The sequence below is a fragment of the Myotis brandtii genome, unplaced genomic scaffold (genome assembly GCF_000412655.1).
Source record: "Myotis brandtii unplaced genomic scaffold, ASM41265v1 scaffold423, whole genome shotgun sequence".
Taxonomy (NCBI): domain Eukaryota; kingdom Metazoa; phylum Chordata; class Mammalia; order Chiroptera; family Vespertilionidae; genus Myotis; species Myotis brandtii.
Window position 1 is genome coordinate 606,188 of NW_005366214.1, and position 18,957 is coordinate 625,144.

Consider the following 18,957-nt stretch of genomic DNA (forward strand, 5'->3'; position numbering starts at 1 on the left):
ACCCGAGGCGTGTTTGTGACAGCTCGCCCGAGTGAGACTTTCTTTAGCTCACGTTACATTAGAGGCATAACCCCCCAGAGAAGGTAGGTGAAAAGAACAATTCATTTTCTAAGAGGAGCCTGAGGCTAGGGTTGGAAGTCCTGCCTGGCACCCGGTACCGGGGTAGAAGCTGACTCCGATAGATGGGCTCCTGAAGGAAACAGCAACAACATCGCTGGGCTAACACTTCGCATGGCGGGAGGAAGCTGTAGGCATTTCTTCAACAAGCTTTAAGGGGCACCTTCCATGTGAGAGTAAGAAGACAAATGAGATTGTCTTTATGAGGTTGAGAGTCTAATAAAGAGATAAACGTAATTGGAGAGAAGTGCTATGGGAACACAAAGGAGGGGCACATGCAGACGGGAAAGTGCCCGCGAGGGCTTCCTGGGAGAGATGACAGGCCGAGCCAGGCGCGGGAGTTGGCCAGCAAAGTGGGGAGGAAAGGCATTCTTTGCATGGGTTGTAGTAGCTGGGTGAAGAGGAAAGCATCGTATTCTGGGGCAACTGCAAGTCTTATACAGACTAGTGGTCCTACAAGAGCGGGGATACAAGCAAGAAAGAGCGTCTTCAGGTGGACAGGATGGGTTCAAGGACTTTATCTGCCACGATTTCCACCCCCTGGGGCTGTGGGAGGTGGGGAACATCCTTTGAAAGAGGGTAGGAATGGATAGCCCATATCAAAGTTGTGTAAGACAGTGCTGGAGCAAAGTTTTTGTCTGGGAAACATAAGTAATCTGTGGCCTAGAAGTAATGTTGCTAGAACCCTATAAAGCAGCGGTTCTCAACCTGTGGGTCCCGACCCCTTTCGGGCCGAACGACCCTTTCACAGGGGCTGCCTAAGACCATCGGAAAATACAAATATAATTACATATTGTTTTTGTGATTAATCACTATGCTTTAATTATGTTCAATTTGTAACAATGAAATTGGGGGTCACCACAACATGAGGAACTGTATTAAAGGGTGGCGGCATTAGGAAGGTTGAGAACCACTGCAAAGCCTAACAATGAACATTTACCTTTCTTTTACCTAGTTGTATATGTAATCTCCAACATTTAAAAACACGTTTCCTACTAATTTGTTCACCTCATTAGTTAAATAGTACGGTTTTAACCACAATTCCCATCTCCTTTTCCATGGGAAAAAAAAATTAAAGAAAAATATGAACTAGGACATCTTTTAAAGAAAATATTAGGAAGACAAAGATAAAACCAAAAGTTTTCTACTGAAGCTGCCTTAAATTGTGAGTACATATCTCTTGATTTTATTCTTGCAAATTATTGTCTTTTATGTAGTTATTTAAAAAGGGGGGATCAGAGGGCTGGAGAACCATCCAAATCTTTGTAGAACTAATATGATGTGATTTAGAAACAGACTCTCAGCTACAACTGAAAGCAGCACTGTAAGAAAAACAAACTCTTCAGATCTCTCACACATTTACCTCAGGCAAGGCAAGATTGCAAAAAGCAAACATGCCAATTGGTATACACAAACACTAAAATTAAAACTTCAGGAGGGAGAGGTTCTTAGTAACTATGTACTATCTCTATGTACGGTTATTACAAACAACTCTTGCAATCTAACATTCATCTATAACATGGCTTTGTAAAACCACAGTAGCAATTTATCTGTATTTTCATTAGCAATATATCTTTTTTCTGCTCTTTTTACCCAGTAAACATGTTTCACACTTTAGATGGCATCCTGAGCTTTCCCTAAAAAGACGCAGTATTTGCATTTGATCTTATATGAAACTAGAGGCCAGGTGCACAAAATTTGTGCACGGGGGGGGGGGGGAGTGTCCCTCAACCAGCCTGCACCCTCTCCAATCTGGGACCCCTTGGGGGATGTCCGACTGCCTGTTTAGGCCTGATCCCACAGGTCTCACAATCTGGGACCGCAGGCTCCTAACTGCTCGCCTACCTGCCTTCCTGATTGCCCCTAACCGCTCCCCTGCCAGCCTGATTACCCTCAACTGCTCTCCCCTGCTGGCCTGATTGCCCCCAACTGCCTTCCCCTGCCACGACCCGCCTCCTCTGCTGGGACCCTCCTCCTCCACAAGAGGTGGTGGAGATGCCTGGATGGACTGCCTATGCGCTGCGTAGAGCTGCGGGACCCCCAGGCCTCACCGTGTGGATCAGCTGCCGGGCCCTGCCTCCGTGCACGTGGCCATCTTGTGACGAAGTCGTGCGAGGGCGTGACACCACCTAGGCTTTTATTATATAGGATAAACTTTTTTAGTCCTAGAACATTACCATACACTGAGCATCCTTGGAATTTTTACATTGTTCTATATTGGTATTGATTTTTTAAAATCTTGTTCTTTTTGATGATTGTGGCTCAGAATTCATTAAAAATATAGTCTATTAAAATTATCAACTTAGCAAATTTATGATCAAATAATATTCATCACAGCCAGCAACAGTGCAGCAAAACAGGTAAACTCTACTAGTGGGAATGTAAATTAGTACAGTCTTTCTGGAAGGCAATGTGATAATATTTTTTCTTTACTTTAAATGCGATCATATCCTTTATTTAGCATTACCATGTGGGATTCATCCAGAAATAATAGAACATTCAGGTAGTATTATTTATGATAACAACATTAAAAAGGAAATGGCTTAAATATCTGACAATAAGAAAATTATTACATCAATTATAGTATATCTATATGATGAATTATTATGTAGCCATAAAAATTGTTTACAAGAATTTTAATGACACAGAAAAATGTTTTTGACATAATTAAGTGGAAAATAAGATACAAGACTTTTGTAACTTCTTATCCCATATGTAGGATAATCTTATGTATATGAAAAATGCATCAAAATTGGTTCTCTCTAGATGGTAGGATTATCAGTAATTTTTCTAAATACCCTTATGTTTTTACAATTCATTTTTGAAACTTGACTATTAACATTCACTCAAGACAAAGTTTACTAATCCTACTACTTACATAGAAATTACTACTGATTTTCACCAAATGAAATCTGTTTGGCAGATTATAAATATTATGTGTTTCAAAGTATTTTTAAAATCCAAAGGCTGAAGTTCAGCACAGTGTGGAAAAACCAAGAGTTTTAGTATATATCAAACCCTCTTTAATTAATCCTTAACAGCCAGAAAAGTACCTGGAACACAGTAGTGATTCACTAGTTCAATGTTTATTAAAAGTGACCAAAAAAACTGAATATTTTTCCTGTATAAGAGGAAGATTATCTGCCTACCTCTTATATTTCTGTACTCAAATTGCAAATATCAAAAGATGAAACAAAGTCACATCTGAAAATACTTGTACTAGAGATACAAAGATGAATAAAATAAGGTCTAAAACTTTGTACATGGATAGTCAGGCTTGCTCTAGGGAGACTAAGAATAAATTTTTTCCCAAATTACTAGGGGAAAAATTTTATGGATTTTTCTGGCACCCTCTCAGTCCCTACCTACCCAGGTTCAACCTTCATAAAGTTTGTGGATTGATTTGAGGAGGTAATGTTGGCCTGAAGAGAAGGTGGAGTAAGAAGCAGCCTATAAGTTGAGGACCTATGAGCAAACTGGTGTCAAACTAATTATTATATTTAAGACCTCTGTACATACTGTCATTTTGTAATTCTTGGAAGTATCCTGTCCCAATATGTTTATCCAATCACCTGTCATATAGGAAAAATTTCACTATTTGCTTCTTTGAGTCTTGGAAAACTGTCTTTAAAAGTTACAATTAAATTATAGATACACGGTAGCCTGGGGTAGGACACTGCCCTGCCTGGCACTGCAGGCTATCAGAACCAAACCTAGAAAAAAGGTTTTCCAGGAGAGAAATCTGTGACCACAGCAGATTATAAGTACCTACTTCAGTTTTGTAGGGGGCTAACTTGGAGAATAGACTCTTGTGGAATAGTCTGAAATAATCTGAAAGAAGTCAGACTCAATATGCCATTATTGGTGACACTAAATTAAGTGAAATTAAAATTAACTGAAACTATGACAATCGCCTTTGAGAACTGATCTGAAATGAAGAGAGTACTCATTGCTGATCACTTGAAACAACATTAATAAGCTCTTTAACTGAAAAGAAACAAAATGAATTATACTGGTTAGGAAGTTATTTCTATAAATAAATTATGTTTGTTATTCTGAAAAACGAATTAACCAACCCTTTGAAAGAGCTAAATACTATGTCAGTGGATTCTTATAAATGTTTATTTTTGTATTATAAAGAAACCTAATTAATGTGTTGCCACCTGTGTTTGCTATGAATTAGTACTTTTGCAGTCATTGTGTATTAAAAAAAAACAGGATTTGTCAGTAATCATTTTAGTAATTCTCTTTGTGTACTTCTGAAGTTTCTCAGGACTACTATAATTAGCTACGTCAGATAGTTTATTATTTTGGTATAGAGAATGGAAGGAATTGATAACATTTCAGACAAATAATTTTTTAAAAGTCAGGTTGAAAAGTACAGTATAAATAAAAGTAATATACAAACAGTTTAACTTCTGAACATAGAGGAGGGAATTTTATTAGGTAAAAGCAATGGATTAGAAATGTAACAAAAATTCTCCATGTAACCCAATAAACTCCATTTTGTAGTAATATACAGAAAATAATCAAATTGTAGAATGCATTTAAATCACTTGTTATTCATTATATTCATATTTTAGTAGTCAAAATTTAAGCATATTTCTTTTGTGAATCTAATTCTACCAGTCAATTAAAATTTATTGAATCTCTACTATATTGATCTGGAACCTTTAATTATTGATAATATTTTTTATCTTTTCTGTTTCCTACTTGTTATAAGTCTGTTGTTCTGTAGGCTTCCTCATGCTCCCAAAAGAGATTAACTCTATTTTTGTTTTTTCAGAAACTAACAGTTTTCTAAACTTATTTGTTTTATTTTAAAGCAATTGAATTCATATGATTTTGAAATCTTTAGTGGATTTCTCTTCTCCCTTCTTGCTGCTGGACCCACACATTGTAATTAACTTTTTCTGATTTTTTAATCTAATTATTAGAATGAATATTCAAGTTATCCTATCTTATAGCTAGAGAGTTTAAATTACTTAACCTCTGCATATACTATTATGAATACTCTAAGTTAGATCTCTTTGTGCAACTCCTTATTAAAATATTTGAATAGGTATGAAAACATAATAAACATTTCTGAAAATATATAACATCTTAATATTGTACAATAAAATAATAACAATAATAATGAATTGGGTACACAGTTAACCAAAAGTAAAACTACAAGTATACTCACAATAAGAAAATAATATGGCTAGAAATGTATTTTTTGAAAAGTATTTGTAGCCAGGTTAAAATTTCACCAAACATTTCATTTCCCCATGAAAGGACTTTTAAAATATGTTAACCATTATTTTATTCAATACTTAGTTGAATTTTATCTTGAAATTTGAAAACTGAGAAACATTAATACTGAAAACAAGTGTTTAACAGAAACTCATTCTGTCCTATTAAGGTATATTGCTAAGTTCAAAAGAAAATAATGCCTTAAGATACACTCTTTTTGGTTGTCTGTGAATTGTGAAAATCTACCACTATTGAAGAAATAATACCACTTCTGTTTTTTCCTTCAAGTTAACAGACTTAAAAGGAAGCTTCATTAATATTAATAATCAAGTTTGTATCATATATACAGTAAAAAAGGGTAAATGTTACATTACAGTAATAACGATATTATCTTTTCTTGTTATTGTTCTTGCTTTTTTTTCTCTGTACCCACATTTTTATTTACATTCTACATATTTTTATGTATTTTTTAACTGTCTAAAAGCATTTAATAATATGTAAACTCTGATTCAGATTAAGTTTAGAATTATATGTTTACACAGTTATGTGATTACTAGAGGCCCAATGCATGAAATTCGTGCAAGGGGCTCAGCCCTAGTGGCCATGGTGGCTGCCTCAGCCCTCACAGCCCCAGCTTCATCCGGAAGGTCAAGGTCATCTGGAAGGTTGTTCGGCTGCCTGGTCTAATTAGCATATTATGCTTTTATTACTATAGATAGATATTTACAGTAGCCTAGCAAGCATTTTAGAAGAGACCCTTGAAGATAATCAGCATATAGTTTCATTTTAGTGTAACTTTACCCATTGAAGTCTTATGAATATTCTACTTTTCTTTAGCAGATTTTCCACAGATACTAAGAGAGTCGCCGTGATTCAATTTTGTCACAACAAAGTGATTTCAAAGTGGTCTTTTCTGAGTTTTCTTGGATGCTTGTAACTGGAACATTTGGGGCTGATGAGGTTTGTCAGGAAGACAGAAAAGATGGTGTCACTTCAGATCTGATATTCCTGGGTCTGGATTTAAAGATTATCTGTTGAAGATTGATTCTTCCCCAGGTCCTCTCCAAATTCAGATCTCACTTCTCCAGAGGTTTAGAAGGCCCTATTTCACCACTGCCACACAGAAAAAGACAAAACTCAAGAAAGATAATATTACAAGTTGACTGCTCTGCAAGATACATGTCTTAGGTCAGAATTTTATGGCTTTTGGCATCAGACCAGCACACTATTAATAGAACAAAGAATGGAAACAAAAGCATAGTTCCTAGAACTTGAATTTATTTAATTTCTTCCCCAATGTAACTCATTATACCCTTCAAATATAAGGCGTTCTTATCACTCAAATAATTCTCCCAACTATAGGGACACTTTTTCACCCCTTGCATTATCTAAGCTAGAATGGGTAAAGCACATAAATATGTAACATAAAGATAGGATGTCAGCCAGGTAGATGAAAGTAGGGAGGAAGGAAACAGTAAGTGTTTTCCTTCAAATAATTTTACAGTGTACTTTAACTTATTACTGGCAAATCTGTTTGAAACATAGACCTAACAAATTTAAAAGTAAAACATCAAGTTTAACATGGTTTTCTCCAAATATTAAATACTGAATACCCTCTGTAAATGAAAATAAAGTACACACACACACACACACACACACAGATTTTTCCTTCAAATTCCTAAATTCACAGCTTCCCTAACCTGCCCCAGTGATTGTGGGTAAAATTATATTTTTTGCAACAACACTTTGCCATAATTTTTTAACAAAGAAATTGTTTCTTAAAATACTTCCACCCCCCACCCCCACATCAGGGAACATATAAGCATTTGAAAGAAAAGATGACTTTCATAATCTGTATGCTTAGAATTATTTCATCTAAAAATGAATTCTGCTAATTCCCATTGGTATAAGCAATTGCTTTAAATAGAATAAAAACATAGTAACTTTTTAAAGTTTAACTGGGGGCTTCATAGGCTGTCTACCTAACTCTATTCCTTTCTCAAATAGGTGAGGATATAGAAATTTTCTCACATAAAATTAATATTCCTGACTCTGAAATGAAACCATGTCTTTTTTTTGTCATCCTTTGATTTCCTGTGATTTCTGACTTATTATAATGCCAATTATACATTGATGCATTCAATTCAGAGCCAAGCACTGAGTTATAATCTTCACAACCATCTTTTCCTGTTAACAAATGAGTAAGATAATGAGAAATCATAATGGTTTCCTGCCCCCTAGTGATCTGTGGTGGATTTTGATAGAAAGGATGAACGATTGTCACTAATGAATCTCAATGATTTGGTTTTCCTGAATATAAGGGAACAACTTAAATAGGACTTAAAGTTCTTAAAGCTAAAATCAAGTAAGCATGTACATATAAATATGTAGGTGGTATTAAATTGGTTTAAAATTAGCATGAATTTACAAGCTGCTAGTCATTTAATTAATATTTACCAATACAAGTTCTAAATCCTTGCATTTTGCCTCTTGCTAGCATATAGTTTTATAAGTAGCTAAATTTCATCTGGTTTTAGTGAGACTCTTCCCATGTTACCCAGTAAATAGGTCCTTGAGTTTGATAGACCATGAAAAGGGGTAACCTAAATTATATAGACATTACCCATTCTTCTAACTTAAAAAATAAAATTTGGCAGATAGATCCTTGAAGTAGTAGATTTAACACAGAAGTAAAACCTATTGTATAGGCTGTAGAAATCTGGCAATAGATGCAGGACATTAAAATCAGTTTCAGTTGGGAGGAAACTCTGACTTAAACCATTAAATAACTGTTCATTTGTTTAAACTTGGCTTCTAGGTTAGGGTGGATATACAGCTGTTGTTTCCTGAAATTATCTTTCAGTTCTTTTACAAGTAAGACTTGTTCAAGTTTACACTAGAAAGCCATAGTGTTTTTGTTGTTGTTTCTTTGTAAATTGAATTACCAATTGCTAGAAAAAAAATTTAATGTTTTTTATTGATTTTTTTCTTTTAGAGGAAGGGAGAGATAGAAACATGGATGAGTAACATCTACATCCACAGGCTGCCTCCTGCACACCCCCTACTGGGGATCGAGCCTACAACCCAGGCATGTGCCTTGACCAGGAATCTAATTGTGGACCTCTTGGTGCTGGGTCAACGTTCAATCAGTGAGCCCCACCAGCTGGGCGAAAAGAACAACTTTTGTTTTTAGGCAAATTTTGATTGCTCTATAAACTTTAATCAAACCAATCACTACATGGTAATTAGGGATTTTGTCTTGTTTTTTAGCCAAAGAAATGAAAAATTTCTTATCCACATCTTTTGTTAAGGCAAAAAGAAGAAACTGTTTATTCTGGGGTCTTGATTTTTCTTGGGAATATTTTCAAATGATTTATTCATCAGTTTCATAATCAGTAAAAGGAAATGAGCGTTGGTGGGGAAATTAAAACATAAAGGTCAGGAATAATGAAAAGAGAGGATAGTTCACAAATATAGAAATATGTAAGTTGAATTCAAATTAATTTTTAATTGAGCACCTACCATGGGTCCCAAAAGTGGCTGACAATACCACTGTTTTAAATTTAAATAAAGAAAATGGAAACATATCAGTATTTAGTCTTTATTTCTAAAACATCATCCTGAATGACCCATTCAAATAAAAAGTTTTGTTTTCAACTGATTCTTTTTACATTATTCAACATGTTCATTAGGTACCCACTATTACCAGCTATGTTACCAGGCACCTCAGATGAGAGGTGATGAACAAGAAGCACAGTCTCATAGGAGCTTTATCACGTGTTCCTAGGCTGCAAAGGCCCTTCTTTGTACTTCTTGGTAGGTGGAGTATGTAGCTTAGTGGTGAAATACAGGAATGTAGAAATCAGATAGGTCTAGGTTCAAATTCCAACACTCGTATCTAGTATTTAGTTTCTGTGTGGTCTCAGGAAAAAAGTCTCTCTGAACCTCAGTCCCCATCTGAAAAATTAGAATAATACTTACCTCATAAGGCTGTAAAGATTAGAATTACACATGTGAAGCATTTAGCAGCGTAGAAAGAGTGCTAACTAAATGGATGCGAGGATTACTAGTGAGAGCCTGGGATGGATGGATCATGGGTTTCCAAATCTGGCCTGCCACTTCAACTTCTTAACACCAAATATAACTCTACTTGCTTCAGTTCCCTGGCATTCATCTGTCACCCTGTTTACTATACCCCAAGTATTAAGGAGAACATACCACAAGGATATGTTCCCACAGAACTTTTCAGTACCTTAGGATCCTAGTAATGCTAGGGTGCCTGCAGAACAGTAGCATTTATCACTGAGAAGCATTTGATGATAACACAGGAGGTGGGGATGGTGAGGAAAAATGAGGAACTGACCAAAGTAGATTAATGGCAAGAAAAAAAAAAAGAATTTTAACTCATAAAACCATTTAAAATTAAGAAAAAGAAACCAAATTTCTTTATTCTCAACTATATGTGCACATACACATTCAGGTTATTTTTCTTTTGGTTGGTACCGATTTAGCTTTTAAAAATAATGACAAGTTTTTGTTTAACAATTTCACTGTTTTTTGGGGGGGATTTTCCAGAGACCTATTAAATATGCAAGTTCCTTAAGTGATTTAGGGAAACAAGTTATTGTTTTAACCAGGGAGAAAGTTGGCAACAACCACCACCCTCACTTCCCATTCTTTTAGAATATAAAAATTGGTATATTATCTCAAGTATTTAGGCATGTCCTTGGCATGTTCATAATTGTTTTCTTGGGCATTCTATAGCTCTAACTCAATTTTTTAATCTATTCAAATTATTTTTAAAAAGTGTTTTTATTGATTTTTAGAGAGAGGGCGAGGGAGGAAGAGAGAAACAATGTGGGATCGAAACATCGATTAGCTGCCTCCTGCACACCCTAGACCAAGGACTGAGCCCACAACCCAGCCATGTGTACTGATTGGGAATCAAGCAGCAACCTTTCATCGCACAGGATGATGCCCAACCGAGCCACACTGGCCAGGGCATAATCAAATTATTTTAACCTACCAAATTACTTCAATCTTTACTCAAATCACAGAAAATTTCAAATCTTTAATTTTTTATTCAACTTTTATGACTTGTTCATATTTTTGTCCTCAACCACATTACTTAAATGGGATTTTCCAGGTCAGTCTATTATTTTACCTTTTAATTGGTGCTCTGAGTGCCCTAGCAAACACCTTATTTTAATTCTTTTATTTTTATAACTAGCCCCTGGAATCCTTCTTCTCATTCTTGTCTGTATTCAAACTTCACACATTAAACATTAGCCATGTGCTATTTTACTTTATGTGGTAAGGCATTTCCCTGAATAAATGAGTGATTAAGAGTTCTTGTCCACTGCCCCTTGGTTGTGCTTTATTAATTTCTGAGTTTCTTAGTCCTGTTTACTACAGAATTATAAACATCTGAGTGGCACTGTAATTGATGGCAAGCTTTTTAGGCACTGACTCCATTACTCTAGAATTTCTTGCTAGAGAACAAAAGTCCTTTTAAGACTGTGTTTATGAGACAGAAAGAAAAACAAGATTGTGTATGTATTTACCCAGATTTCCCTCTCATTTTTAGATTTGGAGCCCGATCATTCAAATTATAAAGGCAAGAGGAGCACACAGCTTCCATAACCTTGATTCATTGTCTTCACAGCACTAAAGGGCAAGAAGCAATAGTAAGCTCCAAAGCTGTAATTCAACCTCAGGAGAGGTAAAAAATGAGAGGAAACTGGGCTGGTCAGAGGTGATGGATATTTTTCATTCCTCCTAGTTTTAAAAGGCAAGTAGCCTTTAAATTAACTCTGCCTTAACAAGGAAAACTGTACATTATACTTAAAGCCTGTGCTTCCTCTGTAGCTAGTTCTAAAACAAAAGGTGTTGTTTTCTATAACATGAGACAGAGAAAACAACATTGTTAAGGTGTGGTTTTGTGAACATCTCAGTCATGTAAAATTAGAGACTGTTTATATATATAAAGGCCTAATATGCTAAGTGTCTGACTGATCGGTCAGCCGTTCGGTTGACTGCTCGACCAATCACTATGATGTGCACTGACCACCAGGGGGCAGACACTCCGCCCAGGTTAGCTTGCTGCTGGGGTCCGGCCGATTGGACTGGGCGAGAAGGGCCAGATACACCCTGGAGCCCTCCCATGGTCCCTCCCCGGCCAGCCGGCCCCGATGGGGACTGGGCGAGATGCCCCCAATCGGGACTGGGCAATATGGGCTGGTCACGCCCTGGAGCCAACCTCCGTGGTCCCTCCCCGGCCTCTAAAATATTTCTTCTAATTAATTTCCTTTCAATGTGCACAAACTTATGCACCGGGCCTCTAGTATTTATATATTTGGTTACTAATTGTTGGCTATTAGTACATGTCAAAACACTTAAATTATATCCCCTTTCCTAATAGAATAGACAATCCATTAGGAAATGGATTGGTAGTATTTAGAAAGAACCCTGTTCTTTTATGATGAAAAAGCCATTGCAATACATTTTGATGAGGGTCATGTAAAACAGTGGTCCCAGAGAAAATTGTTTACTATGATACTAGACAGTTTAGAAATTTGGTTTAAGTTTATCTCTCTACACTATTCTGATCATCTCTGGGTTTGTTACAGAACTTTTATCAGGTTCCTATCAGTAATGTATATGGCATATTTCATTTTAAGTTGCATTTCAGATTTAATTACTTGCTAAAGTACTGTATCCAAGACTAAGATGAATCACTTTTTCTATGTAGCTTTAAAAAAAAATCCTTGATTTCTCATTTATCTTTTTGTGTATTTTTCCCACCTCTACTTCCCGTTTTAATATTGCATGGCTCCTGTACTATTCCTATTAACACCTCAATGTCTCCTCACAAATCTCTGACTCACACTGTGCTCTAATACTTCTCTGTCAACTAAGTCTGTGCTAGTCAATAGATCTCTCAATTCTCCTGGCAACTTGTTCTTTAATGAAAGTTGTATTAAAAAATATGACTTGCATATCTTAAAAATCTGATGTAAAAAAAGAGCAATACTATTTATACTCACAAAATTATACTTTTAAATATAGTAGTTATTTAAAATCCCGTTCATTATAATGGTTATTACAATGCAAGTAATTCACATTAAAAGGCATTCTATTCAATAGTTGTGTTTATTGGCAGGTCAGTTAGCCAGTGTTTTAACTCACATGTAATTCATGTAGACCCTGTGTCAGCAATACCTAACAGTAATACTACTTTAACTAAAAAATGATAAACTATTTCCATTTATATGCTCTGTGATTATTTTATAGTCCTCAAATTTTGTAGTCCTTTACAGAAAAAAAATAAAGCATGGTGATAAACTGCAATTTGCCAAAGCACATTTTCTCCAAATCTTAATAGTATGAAACACAAGACAGTTTTTTGCACACTCTCCTTTTATAGAACAACCAGATTTGTAATTTTTTTATTTTATTAATTTTATCAATATACATGGCAGCTTTCTCAAATCTCAAAGTTCCAAAAGTATGTACTTTTAAAGGTGAAAATCATTTTTCTTTAGATGTCATATTCCTAGAGAACTATTAAAATCTATTTATATAAACAAAAATAACTGATAAACTAACACACTTTAGAAATCAGAATATTTTAAATTATTTTAAATGAATACAAGATATGTCTTTTTAATTAACTATCATAGTTAAATTTAATATCACAAAACAAAATGACTTGTCCTCACAAATTTCTCAAATGGAGTAAAGTCATTGGGTTTTACACTTAATATAAGTTTTAAATGTGATTATTAAATGATAATATTTTATCAATTATAGGAAAATATTCATTTATAGGAATTTTCTTAGGTCTATCAATTCTTTTGGGCCAAGTCTGAGCCCATGTCAACCTTCAAGGTTAGATTCAGTGCACCTAACCTGCCTAATAAGAATATGAATTTCATTGATAAGAGGGGAATAAACAATGGCTCAATCACTGTTCAACTTACCAAAAAGAAAAGATAAAAAAAGCTAAAAGTGAATAGGACAGCTTCAAATACTAATTACTTTTTAAAATTTAAATAGGAATGGCCAATGATGTTGGGTTTAAAATTTCACAGGATAATCGTAAAAAAAAACAACAAAAAAAAAAACCCACATAGAAATAGTGAAGTCATCACCTTATTAATAAAAAACTAAAGTTTAATAGTCATTAAAGGGGTAACAACCACTTGTAGTCTACATTTAAAAGAAATTTTTAATCATAGCTAAAACAAACTAAAAACAAAGAATTCTATTAAGAAAAAACAAAAATGATAAACATTTAATAACACCTAAAATGTAGATACTTAAGATCCTAAACAAAAATATTTAAGGTAAAAGGGCCTTGAAATTTTTTTCCAACAATTAATCTTAAGAAATCAATTTCTAAATAGCTCATATCCTTTGCTTTGGTGTTTTTCTGCTATCAACTAAACATTAGAACACAGAAAGTGATTTATGTTCTTTTTAAATGCTTGGCATTATAATGTGATCTCATATCTTTCCTCAAATTGAATTTTGCTCCACATATTCCACATGTATACAGATGAACATCCATGTGCTGTTCCAACTGTTCATTATTTGGGAATATCTGAAAGCAGACCTGGCATATAGTCTCACCAGCAGATAAATGAGAAATCATATGCCGTACATGGTCATGCTTTCTGAAGTTTCCTTGATCACAAATGGAACAGACATACCTGGCCATGCCTTTGTGCATATCATTGTGCAGTCGCAACTGACGTTCTCTTAAAAACTGCTTCCCACATGTCTGACACACAAACTGTTTTTCCTTAGTATGAACAGTATAGTGTTCTCTTAGATGACACCGCTGATAAAATCCTTTTCCACACAAATTACAAAAATGCTTTCGTCTGTGATCTCTTTCATTTTCTTCCATGATAGCATTCTTAAACATGTCTTGGTCTAGGCAGCCAGACATATGTTCAACCACTAGATTTTCAGTTTCAAAACGCTGGCCACAATTAGGGCACCGAAAAGGACAGGCAGAATGTTTAAATAACTGCTTTTTTTGGATACTGTTTATCTGGAAATGACTGTCCCTAAAATCATCCAACATTTCAACAAACATATCTCTTATTTCAGACTGCTCATCAGGATTCTCTTCCATGTCCATTTTCTCCTCAGTATTTCCTAACCCATTCATTGTCAGATCTTGGGGCTCTCCACACCTTTGAGCATGTTCCTGAAGTTGTCTACCCTTCACAAGTATTTGTCCACATTTACCACATGCACAGATATTTTCAATGTGCTTGGCTAAGTAATGAGATGACAGGTCCTCCTCAGTTATTGTGAGTCCGCACAGTTCACAAGATGCATTCTCAGTATCTTCTTGTATTGGACTGCTGTTGTTAGGGGGTCGCGTATTTTCTAAACCACCTCTTTCATCAGCATTCATTGACATTCGAGGTTTTAGAGTTTTCCTACCACTTTTTTTAATACTGACGTCTTCTTCAACATAGTATCTGTAAAATGGCTCTTCAGGTTCATCTTCTAATTCATCGTTGTCAGTGGATTCATTACAATCTTTATCAGTAACTTTAATAATGTTAAAGTCTTTCAGTTCATCTGTAGGAATATCTTCTGGTTCCATCTTGATAATGATTCTTTTTCTCTCGGCAGCTCTGCTTTTTTCTTCACTGGCTAGTTCAGACTCCACTGTGCTACTCTTTCTGCTTCCAGTGGTTGAAGTTGAATCATCAGCAGGCTGACTTGTGTCTCCTCTGTATTTGTCTGTCTGTGCAGAATATGTCTTAGAAGAATCCTTTTCACCAAATTCAGCTTTGATATTACTCTCTTTTCCATCTCTAACATCTACTATTCTGTGATAGGATCTCGTGTTTTGATAAGAATGTCTGTTAGTACAGGTTAGCACATGCTCATCTAATAATTTTTCACAGCTAAAGCCAAATCCACAACTATCACAGGTAAAACTTCGTCCAAAGCGTCGTGACACACGTTCTTTTGGAGCAGATAATTTGGACACAGAACTTTTTTTACACACGTCAAATAGTGGTTCAGGAAAATTACCCAATTGTAAAGACTCTTCATCAGGCTCTCTGTTATGTGGTGTATTTACTGTTGAACTTGGCTCTGCACACCACCTATTGGCTTCACTGCCATTTCTAGCCACAGTATCTTCATACATTCTCACCCCAAATATCATTTTGCTGTTCTGTTTGCTAGAAGCAGATGATGAACATTTTGAACTAGAACAATCCGCATCCTGTATGTCTTCTAAGCAGTCAGGAACATTGTACAGCTGTAGGTAATTCATGGCCACTTTAAACTGCTCAAAACTGGAGGGAGCTGTCATTATTTTTCCTAAATACATAAATTGCAAAATGAGATCAAAACACTCAGCACTAATTTTCATGTTGCTGAGATTCAGCTGTGCAGTACTATGCTGATGGTTCATGAAAAACATTCTAAAATAGGAGCTACAAGCAGCTAGAACGGCTTTGTGTGCTTGAAAGTAAATGTCATCAATTGCAATACAACAGTCACAGAGAAAACCCCATTCCCTTTGGTTGTTTAGCTGCTGAAGGACGTAGCTGCTGTGGCTGGGCTTTGCCATCTTCTATTAATTAGCGACCTATGTAAAACAAAAATATTACAGTCAGACAAGATATCACAAAAGCACTTGAACAAAAGAATAAATCTGATCATGATTTGTGACTTGTGTCACTTCGCTATTACAGTCAAGGTATGAATCAAGTCTCCCATTCTAATGTAGCAAAATTCAATAATATATATCTGAATCATGTTTTAAATTTGAAAATGAAAATTACTCAGCCATTTATTCAAGCTTCTCATTTTGATTTTAAGAAATGTAAGCAAAGTCAAGCAAAAACCATCATTTTGGTCTCATTACAACTCTACAAGGGAAAATGTATACTAAATTTGAAAGGAAAAAGACATGAGTTTAAAGGATATAAACAATGAAAGTAAATAAAATAGTAACTTAAGCCGAAACCGGTTTGGCTCAGTGGATAGAGCGTCGGCCTGCGGACTGAAGGGTCCCAGGTTCGATTCCGGTCAAGGGCATGTACCTTGGTTGCGGGCACATCCCCAGTGGGAGATGTGCAGGAGGCAGCTGGTCGATGTTTCTCTCTCATCGATGTTTCTAACTCTCTATCTCTCTCCCTTCCTCTCTGTAAAAAAATCAATAAAATATATTTAAAAAAAAAAAAATAGTAACTTAAGTTGAAAATTAGTAACTAAACTGCAAAATATTAAAAACTTATTGGATGGTGGACATACAGGAATTATTGCTCATTTTTAAATGTGATAAGGATATTTTAGTTTTGTTTAAAATGAGTCCTATCTTTTAGATATACATACTGATATTTTATAGATGAAATTATATATCTAAAATATACTTGAAAATAAATACAGTGGGTTGGCTGTGGGACTAGAGATGATACGAGATTGGTCATGTACTGATAACTACTAAAGTTGGGAGACAGGTATAATTCAATTTTGTATGTTTGAAAATTTCCTTAGAAAAATTCTATTTCAAAAAACTTATTAAATTACATGGAAATGACACTGAGCAAATAGGTTTGATCACTGCTTTTTTCTTGATTACTGGAGAATCAATAATTCTGTAGAGTCAGAATAGCTGTCTTTTTGCCCTGACTAGTTTTCTCAGTGGTTAGAGCGTTGGCCCACAGAGGAAATGGTCGTGGGTTCGATTCCTGATCAAAGGCCTGTACACCTCGTTTGCAGGCTTGATCCTAGCCCCCAGCCGATTCAACCCATCAATGTGCCTCTCTCACCTCTCTCTCTCCCCCCCTCTCTCTGTGCCCCTCCTCCCTCCCTCCCACTCTTTCTCTAAAAAACAAAACAAAACAAAACAAAAATCAATGGGAAAAATATCTTCATATGAGGATTAAAAAGTAAAATAAAATAGTTGTCTTTTGTTGTTCGATATGCACTGTAGGATATAAGAAGCAGTGGACCTATTTGAGAAGAGGTGTCTATCCACAGATTGTAAATTTTTCTTAATATTTTGATTGTTTAAAAACATGTATACAAAAGTAATGCATGCTCACTGCAAATAATTCAAACATAAAAGTATATCTAATAAAAACACACTTTAGACTATATACCTCTTCCCAGAGGTAACCTCTCCAAACACTCTGGATTGTATCTTCAATTTCTATGGGTACATACAGAATCAACAGATTTGAGTACCTACCATGTGCCACACATAGTTTTGCTTTTGTTGTATATTTGTTTTTTAAGCCTAATTGGGATCATACTACATACGTTACTTTCTGCAACTAGTTTTTTTCCACTTAACAACATATGGTAGATACTATAAGTATTTTTTTAAATAATAATTTCCTTTTTAAAATGTTTTTATTGATTTCAGAGAGAGAAAAGGAGAGGGAGAGAAATAGAGAGAGATAGAAACATCAGTGATGAGAAAGAATTATTGATCGGCTGCCTCCTGCACGTTCCCACGTTCCCATTGGGGATCAAACCCGCAACCCAGGCATGTGCCCTGACGGGGAATAGAAAGAACCCCTGGTTCATAAGTCGACAATCAACCACAGAGCCAGGCTGGCTGGGCGACACTATAAGTATTTTTTTTAAATACATTTTTATTGATTTCAGAGAGAAAAGGAGATGGAGAGAGACAGAAACATCAATGATAAGAGAGAATTATCGCTAGGCCTCCCCCTGTACACTCACCACCGGGGGATTGAGCCCGCAACCTGGACATGCGCCCTGACTGGGAATCGAATCTCAACCTCCCGTCTCAAAGCTTGATGCTTAGGCAAAACTGTAAATATTAATGTAGGGAGTTGACTTTGATAAAAAAAGGAAAGGAAAATATTAAAAGCACCAGAAGTCCTACTATTATATTACAAAGCTAAAATAAAATCCAATTTTAGCCTCAATTTCTAATATGTATATATAAAACTTCAGAATCTGTTTTCTACTGAAAAAACAAGTTCCTAGGCAATCTATCCTATCTAATAATAGACAAACATGGTAATTAACCATACCTCTGCTACACTTCCCATTGGCTAATCAGGGTGATATGCAAATTAACTGCCAACCAAGATGGCGGCCAGCAGCCAGGCAGCTGAAGCGAACATGAGGCTTGGTTGCTCCAGTGATGGAGGAAGCCAAGGTTCCCCGCCTGCAGCGGCTGGGCTCTGAGCTGTACTCTAAGCAACAATGTTGCAATTATAGAATCTAAACAAACCCCAGATACCTGCTTTCAGCCAGCCTGCCTCGGAGCTGGAGCCGCAACAAAGTTTCAATTACAGAAGGTAAATAAATCCCAGAATAAAAAAAAAACCCAAAAAAAAAAAAAAAAAAAAAAAAAAAAAGGAAAGGCTGGGAGCTTCCGTCACTAGGGGGGGGTTGGCCAGCCTGAAAATGGCCCTCATCAGCCCCTCCAGGCTGGCCACGCACCCCAGTGGGGACCCCCCACCCTGAAGTGGGTGCAGGCAGCCTGAAAACAGCCATCGGCCCCTCCTCCAGGCTGGCCAGGCACCCCAGTGGGGACCTCCACCCTAAAGGGGTGCAGGCAGCCTGAAAACAGCCATC

At 36.0% G+C, this 18,957-nt stretch overlaps 1 protein-coding gene across 3 annotated transcripts in view; it reads right to left on the reverse strand.

Moving 5' to 3' along the window:
* Positions 1-6,000: 6,000 nt before the first annotated feature.
* ZBTB1 (zinc finger and BTB domain containing 1) overlaps positions 6,001-18,957 on the reverse strand; it is a 25,237-nt gene continuing 12,280 nt past the window's right edge. Inside the window, exons 1-2 of one of the 3 annotated variants that reach the window (XM_005874029.2) lie at positions 14,067-16,299; positions 6,001-6,465 (exon numbers count right to left, since the gene is read on the reverse strand). In XM_005874029.2, the coding sequence (XP_005874091.1) occupies positions 6,429-6,465; positions 14,067-15,964 (1,935 nt within the window). In that variant the 5' untranslated portion in view covers positions 15,965-16,299 and the 3' untranslated portion in view covers positions 6,001-6,428. Of the gene's footprint in view, positions 6,466-8,939; positions 9,310-13,564; positions 16,301-18,957 lie in introns of those variants that run through there. The other 2 variants (XM_005874028.2, XM_014545925.1) reach the window with 2 other exon arrangements.